This window comes from Aotus nancymaae, unplaced genomic scaffold, assembly GCF_030222135.1.
Source record: "Aotus nancymaae isolate 86718 unplaced genomic scaffold, 86718_ANA_hifiasm-v0.15.2.pri h1tg000014l, whole genome shotgun sequence".
NCBI lineage: Eukaryota > Metazoa > Chordata > Mammalia > Primates > Aotidae > Aotus > Aotus nancymaae.
In genome coordinates, this window is record NW_026988425.1 from 73,757,651 (window position 1) to 73,775,232 (window position 17,582).

At 34.4% G+C, this 17,582-nt stretch overlaps 1 protein-coding gene across 4 annotated transcripts in view; it reads right to left on the reverse strand.

The window, feature by feature from the left end:
- The window catches only part of SSBP2 (single stranded DNA binding protein 2), a 336,503-nt gene that overhangs the window by 23,565 nt on the left and 295,356 nt on the right, over positions 1–17,582 (reverse strand). For all 4 annotated transcript variants that reach the window (XM_012477556.3, XM_012477555.3, XM_012477552.2 and 1 more), the window contains 3 exons: positions 14,358–14,406; positions 2,868–2,903; positions 963–1,017 (listed from right to left, as the gene is read on the reverse strand). In XM_012477556.3, coding sequence (XP_012332979.2) covers positions 963–1,017; positions 2,868–2,903; positions 14,358–14,406 — 140 coding nt within the window. The remainder of the gene's footprint in view (positions 1–962; positions 1,018–2,867; positions 2,904–14,357; positions 14,407–17,582) is intronic.

Here is a 17,582-nt window from a genome sequence, read left to right on the forward strand (position 1 = left end):
AACTGTGATCACACTGAATTGAATCATGAGATTTTGTTTTTCCATGTCATTACAAATTCTTTGATAATAATTTTAATGGCTCTATTATATTCCATCTTACACCTTAAACATTAATTTAATAATTTCACTAACTTGAATTAGGCATGAAGTTTGTGTCTACTGTTTTACTCTTGAGTATAACAAATGAGCATTCTTCAACATAAATCTTGGGTTTTATAGCTCTATAATTTCTAGTATTAGAATTATAGAGTCACATGGTATGAACCTTTTATGGCTCTTGACACATTTTATCAGAGCACTTTCTGTGACGGGTGTGTCAATTTAGTCTTCCACTGTTAACAAACCCAAGACACATTTAATAGTCTGTATTAAAGTCTCAAAAATAAAGGATAAAACTATTTAATTATATAAAATGATTAAGAAAATACTGAAGTATGTTTTAGTTTAGAAGATTAAAAACACTTTTATTATTACATAGTGAATTTATTAGCTAACTAATACATACTTATAGACATGTAGGGTAAATAATACCGTAAGTAGGTCTCCATCCTTCATTCATCTTAGTAAGATAATAGATGTGGTGAGTCTGATTTGGCATTTTAAACCTAATGGGTCCATGTATTTTTAATGTTTTATTTATTCAGAATTTTTCTAAATTGTAGAAGATCTGGATAGTTTTCTCAGTCTCAATAAATCTTTAAGTTAGACACATTTTTGGGTAATTCCTACAGATCAACAGTGTTCATCCTGATTAAATCTGATACCCACAACATAGGAATTTTCTAAATGCTTAATTGAATAATAGTTATTTAAGAACACTATTTTTTCCTACCCTGTTGCCTCTACTCCTTTAACCATTATGACAAAATGACTACTACTGATTTTATTTCATGAACAATTTCTATATTCTGTGATTTTATTTTAATTATCAAATGTCCATATGGCTAGTTTGATTACAATACCTGCTGGACTAGGCATGATGGGTGTTCCTGGTGGCCCTCCACCTCCTGGAGGACCCTAAATAATTATACAAAATTTCAGTAAAAATAAGGCATTGCATAAGATAAAGCAGAAGTTAGACATATCTACAATAATCCAATTTGAAAATAAGAGCAGAAATATATTTTCTCTATAATTTATTTTCTTTGAATGCACAATCATTTCAATATTCTACAAAATATAATTTAGTTTAAATATGTTGAGATTGTTTTGACAAATTTCCAAAAACAATGAGCCTGTAACACTAATTCATTATTCATGAATTAATCATATCAGTTATAATGAGGTCAAGCAGAAACCATTCAATAGGGCCTTTACAAATCCATAAAACAGAAATAATTCATTGTATTTTTAATTTCCATAGAAAGCTAAAATGATATTCACTTAAAGAATATCTTTAAAAACAAAGATATTTGCTTATTGACTTATATTTTTTAAAAATGCTTTGCTGTCATTTCTTCTGTCAGCATCAATTTCAACGTTTCTGGAGCACTGTACCTTCTGCTATCACATCATTTAGAAATGAGAGGCAATGTTGACTAATGCTGTGGGTTACTGAGGCTGCAGCTACACAAGCAAACTGAAATGGAGATTAGGTAATTCTAAAGTTAATTCAATTATTTCAGATAACCAAAATAGATAATTCAGGCAATGGGTTTTAGGTCTTTTCAGATGCTCTATGTACAGTGATCAAATTAACTTTTAAATGGCGAAATTTTAACTTCATTCTGAATGTACAGATATGGCCTGCCAATTATTTCAGATGAGATCAGGCACATTCAGGGTGGTATGGCTGTAGACCTGCCAATTATTTCAAATAATATCTGTATTTGCACAACTTAAAATTTATTTTAAATAAACATCTATAATTTCATAAAATGATATATCAGCCTTATTCATTAGTGACTTTAAGAAAAAATAAGTATACAAATTTTCTTACTTTTCATTTTTATTTCATAGAAAATGCAAGCAAGACTTGCTTAGTTTTATAGGTTACAGGAACATTGAACACTAAATTCACAGATCCAAAGCAGTGTGTGCCTTTCACTATGTTAATAATATACTATTTCCATGGAGAGTGAGACTGATTTTCTTCTTATGCATTCCTTTTTTCCCTCCAGCTAGCCACCACCTCTGAACATTTCTTTAGGAAAGATTTCCCTTGTTACCATTTTATCCCTGTTTCTCTGTTAGGCATTTCCCTCTAAATGGTGTAATGTATTTTCTTCTATGTTCACCTTCAATGTAGCAATGATCATAATGTGATGATGATTAAAAGGTCATTTGTAAGCTCAGGAGGTCATATAAAACTTGTTAATTTGACTTCACATTGATATGAATTTTTGGAAAATTTTAATGTGTACTAAATAGTAATAAGAATGATAAAAATAAGTCTTCTCAATTTCAAAGAATGACCAAAAAATGAAATAATCCTCTAAATTCTTGGTCATTATTCTGCCATCTAATTCATTTGTGATTGGAAGAAAGTTTAATGTCTTCTTAGATGCTATGTGTGGTGCATAGGGTTGGATGGGGGTGGAGATTATTCTCCTGGAGAACTGCAAATTCAAGCATATTACCGTGTAACTGGGGATTACTCTCTTCATGATTGGACAGAGTGTATTGTACTGGTTTACAGAAACATATGCTGAAGTAAAACACAGTACTCAGGGCAATTCTGGCCAGATTGATAACTGTTTCACTAATGAACATCAACATATGTACTGAGGTTGGCAGATGAAACAACTCAAGATGTTCACTTCTTGGCCAATACACATGGGCTCTTCTTAACATCTGGACAACTATTTCATTGCCCAAATAAAATGTAACATCAATTCTTATGAGCAAACAAACCCAAATGTACTTACTACATAATTCCCAGGAGATGCTGAGGAGTATGGTATCTGGAACATGAATAGGACAAAAAAAAATTTTGATTCACGTAGCAATATGGACAGTGACCTAAAATGAATTTATTTCATGATTTTTGTGGGTCAAATTTTAAAACGTATCACAAAGCATAGTAAAGGATAAAGAAATTTATATCTGTTTAATTGCTGGATAACTGAATAATAATATCTTGGATTTACACAAAAGAAGGTAGAGTTTAGTAAAGAGGATTTTAGACAGAATAACTTCTTTAAGTTATATTGATTTCAGGTAAGTTATACACATTGTATGATGCTAATTACTTATTCTGTAAGTAAGTAGAAATATATATATTTATGTACCTAAAAAGTGAGAACCAGAATTTTTCAAATTAGTGGTCTTTACACATGGAATTTCTAAGCTATGCACTTTTGTTTTTTTTTAAGACAAGTTCATGCAGTATGGGTTAATACTTGATAAATAGCCCTTAATACTCCCCTGTCCCTTTCTAATTAGCTACTAGAAAACAATATAATAAATGCAAAAAAGTTTGTTAATACGAGTCTCCAAAGACTATTAATTTGTGGGGATCAGATGTGGGTAAGAAACTCTCTCTCTTCAAATCAAGCTCTTCACCAAGCTCTTTTCTAGAGATTGCTATGATACTTTAAGAAATGAAAAACCAGAAAACCTATGTTTAAAAGCTCTTCAGTGTATATATTAATAGGGAAAGTTAAATCTAAATATTTTCTTTTTTCACATGAGCTCACTAGCTCACTTGCATGAAGATGCTGTACATCCATAAGAGATATTTTTGTCTTATCCTGAAAAACACCAATAGATTACTCTTTACTCGAAGTCAGACAGCCAAGGCCAGAATAGGATCTTTAGAGTAGTGAAAGATTAGTGCCTGTACTATTCTAAATCCTCTCTCTATCCCAATACCTGCCATATAATTAAACATAAAAATAATATAAAACCATAAAGTATAAGAAAGTATAACAAAGTTATGATTTCCTCTTGATAATTCTTTGATTTTTTTTGGAAATATTTAATATTAAGTTATTTAAAAAGCTTTTATCCTCCTTATTTGGTGATCCTGCTTTGCCTTAATCACAGAACACATGTCCCCTAGGCCCTGCTTGGTCTGGCTGTGGGTAATTCAGCACTGCAGACGACCACTGCTAGAACGCCCAGCATCATTAGGGATGAGAATTACTTCTGCTGTACTAAGATTTTTTTATGGCAGCAAACATTTACTTGACTTAGTGAATGAATACAACTTTGCTCTCTTGGGTCCCTTTCAGTTCATGATCTACCTACTATCCATCCTCTGCTTCTTGGTTTTTTGGAGGGGACAAGGTCTTTCTTGGTCACCCAGGCTGGAGTGTAATGGCACAAACATGGCTCACTGCAACATCGACCTCCTGGGCTCAAGAGATCCTCCAACCTTATCCCCACAAGTAGCTGGGACTAAGTCATGCATCACTGCGCCTGGCTAATTTTTAATTTTTTATAGAGATGGAGTTTTGCTATGTTGCCTATGCTGGTCTCAAAATCCACCTGTCTTGACCTCCCAAAGTGTTGGAATTACAGGCGTGAGCTGCTGTGTTGGGCCTACTTCTTATTTAAATGTGAGTCTGCCCTTTCCAAACCACCAATTTATTTATTGGCTCCTAGGACCAACTTCATCTCTCTCTGTCTTTAGCACTTGACTCATGTTCTTTTCTGTCACTCTATATTGCCTATCATCATTCTTAAGCAACCTTAAGATACAATCTAATTCACCTTTAGCTCTTGGGAATTTACAGTTCACTGCCTTCCTTTACTTTACATTACTCCCCTCTCCTCCATTTATGAGTATGGTCACATCCTAGAACTCTTTACTGAACAACTAACTCCCTTGCCTGACATCTTTCTTATTCCTCATGACACTTAGAAAATTACTCTATATTCCAACCAGAATTTTTTCACATCACAATTCCACCATGTTTACATACTACATTACTTCTCTATTAGTTTATGACTAAATTGCCTCTGCCCCTCCTTAATGGCACTGTCAACATTTTATTTCTCTCTCCAATGTCTTAAATTCATTATCATAAAGCCTACTTTGTTAACTTCCATTTCTTTGATCACCCTCTAGCCAGTCAACCTTTCTGTTTTAAAGCAGAGATTTCCTGGAGGAAAACAAAAAACAAGGTTGATAAGATCCAAAATGTAATCATGCTTTCCAACTTCCACTCCATCTTAACTAATATCTGGAAGCATTTTTGGCTCAGCCTTTATGAAGGCCTTGAAGATTACTGGTGATATGTCAGTAAACCCAGTAAACTTCATGGGGGAAAAAATGCCCAGATTTACAGTATTTGCCAGTTACTATGGTGTAAATATTCCCACATGGCAGATTTTAAGCTACCAGTGGTGTAACGAACAGTTCGTGAAATTCCTGAATATTTAACAATGGACTCTTGTGAGCCAGTGCTCATGGTGATTATCCATCCTGAGTAAATATTTTGTCTTCCTGTCATACACTGAAGCAATCATGCTCTTGCTATACGTTCATTTTCAGCTCAACGTTCCATTATTTATAGATTTAAATTTTCATGTATTCATTCCAGATAGGACAAAACAAACTATTTGTTTCCAAAGGTAGCTCCTCCCAACTATCTCATTCTTCTTGTGAGTCCTTGCTCCTTTTATATTATATTATATTATATTATATTTTATATTATATTATTTATTTATTTTTCAAAACAGAGTTTCCCTCTTCTTGCCGAGGCTGGCATGCAGCAGTGCAATCTGGGCTCACTGCAATCTCCACCTCCTGGGTTCAAGCAATTCTCCTGCCTCAGCTTCCCAAGTAGCTAGGATTGTAGGTGCTTGCTACCACGCCTGTTTGATTTTTATATTTTTAGTAGAGTCAGGGTTTCACCATGTTGGCCAGGCTGGTCTTGAACTCCTGACCTCAGGTGATCTACCCACCTTGGCCTCCCAAAGTTTGGGATTATAGGCGTGAGCCACTGGGCCCAGCTACCTTTTATATTTTTAATTTCTCTTTCTTCATGATTCCTTCAAACAGTTAAATATAATAAACATTTAAAAATACTTAAAAAATGTTATCTCTACTAGTTGTTCAATTTCTTTCAATTTCTGTCAAGCTCTTTAATTTTGGCTTACGCTGTTTGTACTTCATAGTCTTTGATGTCTTTATTAAAAATCAGCATTTGGGCTCTTGGTCCTAGGACTGGTCGTATGAAAGACATAAAATATAGTAATATAGGTAGAAGTACCATCTGGGTACAGAAGATAGATCTGAGCTGGAGAGCTGGGACTTACAGAGAGTAGCTGCCTATCAGAAAGACAAAGACAAGAACTGCTATTAAAAAAAAAAAAACAAAAACAAAGAAAGAAAAGAAATCATGGTTTATTTGGGAAACGCTATGCTATGTTATATAGCTGCTGCTATAGCGTGCGGCTTAAAGGGGGTTGTGGTAAAGGGTTAAGCTACACAGTCAGATTATGAATTTATGCTGTAGAAAATAAAGAGTCATGGGTTTTATGGAGACATGTTCAAATGTATGTTTTTAAAATCTTTTTTTATTTTTAAATGTTTTGTACAGACAGAGCCTCACTTTGTTGTCCAAGCTGGTCTCAAATCCTGGCCTCAAGCTATCCTCCTGACTCAGCTTCCTAAAGTGCTGGGATTACAGGCATGAGCCACTGCATCTGGCCCTAAATTTATGTTTTAGAAAAATAAGTCTAGAGGCATCATGGAATATGAATACAAGTTAGAAGACCACTGCAAAAAGTCCAGGCAAGAGATGATAAAGAATGATAGGCAGTGCTGATGAAAATAAGCAGGAGTAGGATAATTTGAGGGTCATTTCACAAAGTACTTGGCAGAGCTTGGTGACAAACTGGGTGTGGTAGACAAAGAAAGGAAGTTAAGATAATTACTAGGTTTTTATCTACCCATGACTGGGTAGATGATGGTGCTACTCATTTATACATAGGGAATTCAGGAAGTAGGGCAGGTTTGGGGAAATGTCTGATTATTGGATTTGAAGGCACCAGTAGACACTGAAGTGGATATATGATAAACAAACTTTTAAAAATGTAGGTCTATAACGTATTCGAGACCAGGATTAAAGATACAGCTTCAACTGAATAGATTTCTACTTTGTGTTGGACAAGATACTTGATCTAGGATTCAACTAGATTTTTGATAGTTGAAACAACATGGTAACATTAAAATGAAAAAAAAAAAAAAAAGCAGTCAAGTAATGTAATTAGAAAACATTGCCAATTAAGAATGGGTGGAGACCAGGCATGGTGGCTCATACCTGTAATCCCAGCACTTTGGGAGGCTGAGGTGGGAGGATTGCTTGAGCCCAGGAGACTGAGACGAGCCTGGGCAATATGGTGAAACCCTGTCTTTACAAAAAACAAAAAAAATTAGCCAAGCATGGTGGCATGTGCCTCTAGTCCTAGCTACTCAGGAGGCTGAGGTGGGAAGATTGCTTGAGCCCAGGAAGTGAAGGTTGACTGTACCACTGCACTCCAGCCTGGGCGACAGAGTGAGACCCTGTCTCCAAAAAAAAAATGTAGTGGATGCAGATTGACTAGAAAATATCTAAACTGGGTTTATTCTTGAAACCTATCAAGCTTAAGCGTTTTACCTTTCTGTGATATACCTAAAAGTAAATAATAAAAAAGTAACAAAAAATATGGAAAACTAAAGAAACATTATTAAACTGAAAAAAGAAAAGATATGAAGACAAAACCAAGGAGTCAAATATCTCAAAGGTTAGGTATGATGAGGACAGAAAATAAGTCACTGTGTCTGGCTGGTAAATAGAAAGTCACTAATAACCTTCAGAATAGCACTTTAATGGGAATTGAAATGGGTTGAGAAGTAAATTCAATAAACTCCCATTTATTAACTGTTATATTTCAGGCACTTCATTGCCACATGGTGATAAAAAAGAAAGACCAAGACATTAATTATCTAGTAGAAGGTGGTGAAGGAGTGGAAGTGTGAGTGACACGGGATGGCAGTTGGAGACTGAGAAGGGTTGAGAGAAGTTTTGTACTGGTAACCCCTCCCAACTCTAGATGGGTAGAGAACTAGGGCTTTCAGGTTGTCTTGGGATTTTGTTCATGGCATGGCACTAGAGGACAGTTCCGCTCAATGGAAACAGATATAGACTAAAGACTCATATGAAAGAGTGAATGTGTAGGATATGCAAAGAAGTAACAAGAAGTAGAATCAAGACAATAGATAGGGTCCGGTGCGGTGGCTCATGCCTATAATCCCAGCACTTTGGAAGGCCGAGGCAGGTGGATCACCTGAGGTCAGGAGTTCGAGACCAGTCTGGCCAACACGGTAAAACCTCATCTCTACTAAGAATACAAAAATTAGCTGGGCATGGTGGTCAGTGCCTGTAATCCTAGCTACTTGGTGGGTTGAGACAGGAGAATCGTTTGAACCCGGGAGGTGGAGGTTGCAGTGAGTCGAGATTGTACCACTGCACTCCAGCCTGGGTGACAACACCAAAACTCTGTCTCAAAAAAAAAAAAAAAAAAAAAAAAAAGGTGAGAGAGAATAGAGAGAAGTGTTAGCCATTGAAAAGAAAAAAAATATTTCTATTTCTGAGGCAAGAAGGAAGAAGAGTGACTAAAGTCTGATAACATTGGAGGTGAAGGGTAGAATCTGAAGAAATTTGGGTCTAATGGTCTCTTCTCCTCTGTAAAATATGACAGAATTTTAGCTAATAGAGAAGGGGCCAAACATAATGTAGGTGCACAATGAGAATAAAGAATTGTAATAGGCACTGAGAACAAGAAAAGTAGCTAAGGAAGAGTGAAACAAACAAATTAACTGCTGGTAAAGCATCTGTGAGGACCTGGCTGAGGTTGAACATCACAGATCTAAATTAAAACGTGTTAAGTATAAGAAATATGCATTAGGCACTGTGTTAGAATCAAAGGTGTTCTACAAATACTTCAAATTTAACGTTCCAAAAACCAAAAACCAAAGCCCCTAAACCTCACTGCCTACCTCTACACCTGCTTATTTTCCTATGATCCTACCTCAGCTGTGTTATTCCCATTCTCCCAGCTACCTGGATTCAAAGAGCTGAAATCACCTTCAACTCTTTCCTTCTTTTTATCCCTAAATCCTCCCTCTAACTCTACCCCACACTTCATACCAAATATCCATTAAGATAAAATGAAAGGTAAAAATGAAGACGTAGAAGATAAGCAAAATTAGATAACTAGAAAGTCAGAAACACAGAATTCAAAGAACTTATTATTTGACAGAGAAGAAAATTAAGGGCCATACATATTGTCTGGCTAATCTAGACAGATCACTCAAAAGCTGTGATGAGAATCCAAATATTCTGAAATATTCTGAGTCCCAATACCCATGACTGTGGTGCTGTGGTAGAAGGCAGAGAAGTAACTAGAGGGCTTTCATTTTGTTAAATGATCTGTAACATTTTAGATAAGTGCCTTTCTTCAACTGTGTAGTTTAAAACTATTTTAAAAGCAGTGGTTTACTAGAAATAAGGGAAGATACTATCAAGACATTATCTATGCCACATGAAATTAAAAATATTCTATTTTAGTGCTTTTTTTTTTTTAAATGAGCACCTATTTGTATAGAGATTCTGTACCTATTTGTGCAGAGACTATTTGAAGTAATGTGTTCATATTTCCTTTAGACTTAATCACTATTAATAGATTCTTATATTTTCCTTAAAGGAGTTTCCTCTTTTTCCCTGACAAGTGAGTGAGTTAATAAATACAATGCTCCACTGAACATTTTGTTGTTTTTGCCGATCCCCTCTTTTGCTACCCATTCCTTTAAATTTCTTTGGTGAACTACTTCTGCCTTATTTTTTCTCCACGTGGCTTGGGTGAGACTCAGGATGACATTATTTAAACTTTTGGAACCAAATGTGCTCAATACCACAAATATATCTGGACTTTTCAGATATATGATGTAGTAAGAGTCTTTTTCAGAATAAGTGAAATAATACTTCATACTGAATATATTTTAGAATATATCTTAGAATTTATTCTATTCCAAATAAGAATCTGAGACCAATACTGTCATGCTTGGAGGTAAGAAAATTAAAAATAAAAATCATAACTTTTATTTGGAATTAAAAATAGGAATTTGCCCTTAAAAATGTTTTTCCTGTTATCATGTAAAAGAGTTCCAAAAATATTTTTGAGCAAAACACTTTTATATGACAAAATGGTAGACTGTCGGCAATAAATACATATATTACGGATAATGACAGACAGATTTCATACTTTCAGAGAAGTGAGTTATAAACATGGGAAGTAGAAAGGCTAGAATAAACCCTGTGGGGATGGACTGAAATGGAAGCATCAGTGTACACTTATGCTTTTAATACAAATAGATAAAGGTATAGATGTGGGTGAGTATATATATACACATACATATATTTCCTAGTTCTGTTGGTTGAGAGGGCCTAAAAGTTGTATTACTCTAGAGGGTTCTACATACCAATATCCACTAAAAAAACCCCAAGTTCCTTAAAGAAGTGATTGTTTCCAGGGCTAAAACTGGGAAAATATAAGATGAGCTTCAAAATGCTCAGAGAATAATGGGGACGTGTTAAAAGTTAAGTGATCCAGTTTAAAAGGAAAATTTAGAACAATTTTAGCATTCTAAACCCATTGAATAAAACAATTCATGAATACATCTTATATACATAAGTGAATATGAATGGAAAAGAAAAAACAACTCTGTTATAGTTAGCTAATAAATGGAGAAGAAAAGACAGAATTCAAAAATATCCATTTGGCAACCAAAAAAGTAAAAAAGTGATTCAGGCAAAAATCATCAATAGATCTCCAAAATAGCAGATGAAAGTATTAATATAAGGAGGAAGAGGAAACTTACTGTACATTCAAAGTATGTCTCCAAGTTATTAAGCACAAGGGGAAAAATGGTGATTTTACAATGGAGAAACCTGACAAGCACCACTGTAACTAAATGATCAAAATTAACATTAACAATAATAGGACAAATCATCATGTGCCTCCTGAAATGATGCACTGAGAAAAACACAATTTTTTTTTTGGGGGGACGGAGTTATGCTCCTGTTGCCCAGGCCGGAATGCAATGGCGCGATCTCGGCTCACTGGAACCTCCACCTCCAGGGTTCAAGAGATTCTCCCGCCTCAGCCGCCCCAGAAGCTGAGATTACAGGTACCTGCTACCACACCTGGCTAATTTTGTGTTTTTAGTAGAGACAAGGTTTAACCATGTTGGCCAGGCTGGTCTCGAACTCCTGACCTCAGGTGATCCACCCGCCTCGATCTCCCAAAATGTTAGGATTACAGGTGTGAGCCACGGCACCTGGCCAAAAAACACAAAATTATTTATATATAACCTAAATCTAATCATGAAGAAATAGATAAAAACCAAATTATAGACATTCTAAATAATCACTGGCTTGCTTTGAGTTTTTTTAACTCCAAAGTTAAGAAAGACCAAAACAAACAAGCAAACGACCCACCCCCTTAACCCCCTAGCAAACAAAAACAAGCTGAGGAACTGTTCCAAGTTAAAGGAGACAAAGAGACATGATGGATGAATGCAACAAGTAAACTGGGATTTTCTTTTGTTGGAAAAGATTATTGGGCCATTTGGTGAAATCTGAATAAAATCTGTAGATTAGAAAATAGCATTACATCAAAGCTGATTTCCTTATTTTGATCATTTTACTGGGGTTATAAAAAACAATGTGTTAGTTTTTAGGAAATATACATGGAAGTATTTAGGGATAAAGTTTCAGGAAATTTAAACAGTTTAAAAATATGTTTACATAGAGAGAGAAAATCATAAAGCAAATGTGGTAAGACATTAACAATTGGGAATCTGGGTGAAGGGTATATGGAAATTCCTTGTAGTATTCTTACAATGTTTTTGTAAATCTAAAGTTATTTCAAAATAAACATTTAAAATAATAAACAAAACATATTTGAAAACAGCAAAAACAAAACAAACAACTACTTTAATATGCTGTCTTGAGGACTTAGAGACTAACTTTATTGATACAAACTGAAAAGTGTTTTAATATTAAATATGGGCAGGAGGTCTAAGAAACTTGGAATTCAACATAATATGAATAAGTTGTCACCACAAAATGATCAATGGTTTTTGAGGAAAAACACCTCCTTAGTATTTTTTGCTTCTATTTTGCAGAAGCCCTATGTCTTTGCTAAAAAGTCATCAGTTATCTATGATTTTTTTCTTTGTTCTTACAACAGTCATTTTCAGAGGCATACTTTCTTTCCGCATGACTACTTTTTCTCTCTAAAAAGAAAACTATAGGTCTCCTCCACTTCTTTTCCCTATTCACATACTTTGAGTAAGGGTAGATTTTGCACATCTGGCATATATTCATCGAGGAGACTGCTTTCAATTCTATTACTTACCTACACGTGTGCTGGTCAAACACCCATTTCAGACTGGTGGACAGCAATTTTACAGGTATGGCTCTTACCCTAATTCCTAATGTTTCTCAGGGTCTAAAATAATGCAGAACTGCTAGTGTGTTATAGCGCATTCTCCTACCCACAGTGCTCAGTGCTATGAAATCCCAAAGAGATGGAGTACCTAAAAAACTAAGTCATCACAACACAGAGCTCTCTTCTCATCTATACTGTTTACTTGGATAATATACCCTCCTGGTTCAATGAAACATCCTTATCAATATCAACTGCTCAAACCCTGCCCACCTTCCTAGGTGCCCTGTGGGAGATATAATCTTTGGATGAGTGTGTAAAAAAAGGTACTTATAGAGGTGGGTAGTGGTGGGTGTGAATTGTACTCTGGATGCCTGCAATGGGCAGTAAAGGGATGACTGATTGAGCTACTAATGAGGAATAAGAGAAGCGTTCTTTTGCTTCTAGGTAGGAAGGCTTACATAGTTAAGGTGAGCCATTGGTTGTGCTTTTCCATCTAGCTTCATGAGTCATGCAGATAATGGAAATTCTTTCCAGATTCTGGCACTGGGGAGACTGTCAGAGTTTTCAGTGTTACAAAAACATTTTCTTGCATTCTTATTATGGGCATTTAAATAGGAAGTTAAAATAAATATATCTTGACCTGCTAGACAGATGTCATTTTAAAGTGAAATCTTGAATGAATTGGTTAAGTCAAATAGTAAGAAGCTAACAGATAGTAAGAAGCAAACTCTTCTAAAGCATATAAGCAAACTAAAAGAATTTTGAAGGTGTAAAGATATTCTATTACAACAGAATCTGGAAAAACACTATTTTAGAAGAAAGATTTGTTGAAATTAAATAGTACATGGAAGACTCAAATGGAAACAACACCATTCTTTTCACTTCAAATAATTTCATTTACTTAGCAAACGTCATAGCTATTAAAATTAAGACAAAAGCAGATAACATAAATCAACATTTAAAAAAATATATGACAGTTATTTGCTTGAGCTGAAGGTGATTCCTGCTTTAAAACAGCAATGGATTTAGGATGATTTTCTACAGTCTAACCTTAAACATTGGATCAGTTTCATATTCATTTAACATTCAGGCCACTGCTGGCCAATGAAGATACCTTTGTACATATTAGCAAAAGGCATCCTCTATTGGTAGATGCCCATTGACTTCACAAGGGGATCACAGGTTGTATTTCATTCTCCTAGTGACTCCCTTGACCCAGCAACCTTTCTGCAGTGCACAAACTACATAGATGTACATGGAAGACTTCTTTCACATATTGAAGAACTCAAGGTTTTAAAGACAAGAAGGAAAAACATCTCCAGGATCACAACATTAAAATCATATTAAGATTGATAACTTAATTTTCAACCTGTGCATATATTTCTGTGACATTATTAAGAGAGATAGATATTTGTGCAGTCAAACCACCGCCACAAATATATAAAGAAAATTCCCAAGATGTCGGGTATATATAGAGATGTACAAGGATGGCAATCTAGCTAACAGGTACAGGGTAAATATGCATTTGCTTTCTGGGGCAGCAAGAAAGCAAACCTAGGTGTAATTGATATAGCAAATAAAATCATAATTGGTTTCTTCTAACAGAGGCTGATTGTATTTGGCAACTTAGTGATTATTATTATTTTAGAAGATCAAACCATTTTATGATACAGATCACTATTTATAGGCAATTGTAGTATATACTGAAGTCGCACTATTTCAATTTTTATTTTTGAAAGTCTTGATATAGAATGTGTATTTATATTAGATCTTGAAGTGAAAAAAATTATATAATTTCAAAAAATTATGCATCTTTTTCTAAGATATATATTAAACTTCTTTTTGAATGATTACTTAAAAAACGGTTAATACAACCAATTGCAAGGCTTTTAAAAGCAAAATGTTTTTGTGATTTTTGTTAAATGTTACAAAATGCAAAATATTAAAAAAATATATATGTATGTACTCACTGAATTGGCATTTGTTGGGTTTGGCCAAGGTCTACCACCACCTGGACCCCTACAAAACAATTTGATAAATGAAATTTTAACCTATGCTTTAAATGTTTCACAATAATCAAAGACAAATCATAAAATATTAACATTTACAATTCAGTTACCATATAGTTCTAGTTTAGCACTGAAATTACTCTCTTTACATTTATTTTAATAGTTTTTTATATCTTAAGTCCCCCAATTTTATTCTTCAATGGAACAGTTTTCTTCTCAGATCGAACTGCTTTTAGAAAGCCCAGTTTTATTTTAATATTAAATTGTTATTGTTATATAGATGGTAATCATTCATAGGAGTAAATATATACATATATTGAAATCATTATAAAACATACTTCTGTAGTGAAAAGTATTAATTATGAACTAAATATAATTTTGTGGCATCAATATAAGAGCTTCCTGTATCTTATTTAAAATAAAATTTGTAAATCATCAATATATAAAAAATGATTGCTCCTATTAAGCTATAAACAAATAAAAATATATAAGCTATAAACATAAAAATATATAAAAGTATCTAAAGTTGCCTCCTTTGAAAAAAAAACCACAGAGTATCACACATTACTTTATATATCTATCTTTCAATGCTACTGATGATTTAGTTACTATTAAATGAGAAAATTCCATTTCTTGTTCTCATAATTTCAGTTCCAGGTAGTGGCCAGAGTAAATCTTAGAAAAAATGGGAGATAATCTATGCCAATATATTACTTCATTGTAGAGCAGAGGTGAATGTTCTATATTCCACAGCTTATAAGGACACAGAGTTTTAAAGCAAAATTAATGCCTAGTTAAATCAAAAAGGTCTCTTGTCCTCATTTAGTACTAAGTACTAAGTTGTATACCTGAATAAATACTGTCTTACAAAAAGTAGGCTACTGTCAGTCAGTCTCCTCTAATTAGGGTCATTCAAAATTTCCATTCCCTTTGAATTACTAAGACAATGAAAAAGTTTAATTAAAAAAATTCCTTGAATCTAGAGACCTTAAACCTAAAATTCTAAATCAGGAGTGTCCAATCTTTTGGCTTCCTTGGGCCACAATGGAAGAAGAACACCACACATAAAATACACTAACACTAATGATAGCTGATGAACTAATTAAAAAAAAAAAAGAACACAAATAAAATCTCATATGTTTTAGTTTACAAATTTGTGTTGGATCACATTCAAAGCCATCTTGGGCCATGGGTTGGACAAGCAAGTTCTAAATGTTAGATAAAGAGGCTGTGCAAGTTAGTTGTTATATTACCCATGTTTGCATGGAATATTTAGAACTGTTTTTAGTTTTGTTTGGGGATTCCCTAAGCTGTGTGAGCAGCAGGGAAGAGCATGGGTCCTGTCCTTGGGCTCAAGTGAAATTTTTTCCCAATTCAGCTTGATGTATAGAAGATACCAGTGAGGATTTGATAAAATTTTGTGCATAGGGAAAAAGAAGGCAAGAGCATTTGTACTGACTGTCTTTGGAAATTGTTGCCTCTCCAAGACGACGACGATGATGATGATGATGATGATGATTTTACAATTAATTACTGGAACACTTTAGAAAAATGATTTTACGGACTCCATGTTTGGGTCCCCTGCCACAAACACTCCCTTTGTGGAAGCCATCTTTCTCTCTCCTGGATTTCCACTTTAGAGTCCCCTTCTATACTCTCTCATGGAAGCCTGTCTTCCCCTCCTAAACTCCATCTCTCTCTATTCCCTTCCACTTAGTGTGGAAACTGCTTTCCTCTCCTGGATTCCATCTTTCTGGATTCTCTCACTCAGTGTGAGAGTTAGTTGTTTCTTTCTCTCTTCTTCTCCTGTTTCTCTCTCTCTTTAAATAAATCACTTTCTACAAAAAAAAAAAAAAAAAGGAAAGAAAAATGATTTTACCTATAGGATTCAGTATCCTAATGGACAGAAACTAAGGTAAAACGTAAGTAAAACATTTGGGTAGTAAGATACATCCACATGATTTGTTTGATGTTAAATAAACCAGTAAAAAAAACTTGGGAACATTTATCTTAAAACAACATAAAAGTACACCATATGCAGATCCTGGCAAAATTTATATATAATAATGTTATGTAGATAATCTTAAAATTTTGAAATATCATGACAAAACAAGTATGACTAAGATGTATAAATATAATATTTTATTTTTAAGTTTGTCTAATGTTAAACATGCTAAAGTAAATGTTAATTAAATATTTAAGTACACTAAATTAAATGTAACATTTATGCTATAACATTATATAGTTCAATTTGATAAATACTAATCTAGTTCCAACATACTATGTATTTCATAATAAATTTCATTTTACTATTATTAATAATTCATTTGGATAAGTTAAATTTCTGCTAATATTATCATTGTGTTTGAAAATACTTTAAGTTTCACAAATGTTTTACATAAAGTGAAGGTTATAGTAGGGAGTAGTTCCATTAGAACAACTAGTTAAGCTCAGTAATTCCCACTCCTTTTGAGGGCCCTCAGTATTATTAAGAAAGTAATTTACAAACTATAACATAGGAATTATTTTGACAGAAAATTTCTATACAAGTATGGTTTGAAGTAGAATCACGTTAGCCTCATTTAAAAATGAAGAGAGGCTGGATGTGGTAGTTTATGCCTGTAATCCCAAAGCCTTGGGAGGCTGAGGTGGGTTCCACTTGAGCTCAGGAGTTCAAGACCATTCTGAGCAACATGGCAAAACCCATCTATACAAAAAATGCAAACACTAGCTGGGGGTGGTGGTGCATGCCTGTGCTCCCAGCTACTCAGGAGGCTGAGGCTGAAGAATCATTTGAACCGGGGAGGCAGAAGTTGCAGTGAACTGAGATCGTGCCACTGTGCTCCAGCCTGGGTGGATAAGTCCACATTTTTTGGTAAGGAGGTTAATTTCGACAAAATCAAATTAACCACTACTACCAAAGAGAAAAATCCTCTTTTTTTTTTTTTTTCTTTTTTTGGTTTGGCACAGAGTCTTGCTCTGTCACCTAGGCCGGAGTTCAGTGACAGGATCTCTGCTCACTGCAACCTCCACCTCCCAGGCTCAAGTGGATTCTCATGTCTCAGCCTCTCAAGAAGTTGAGATTACAGATGCCCACCACTATGCCCTGCTCATTTTTGTATTTTTAGTAGAGACAGCATCTCTCTATGTTGCCTAGGCTGGTCTCAACTCCTGACCTTAAGTGAT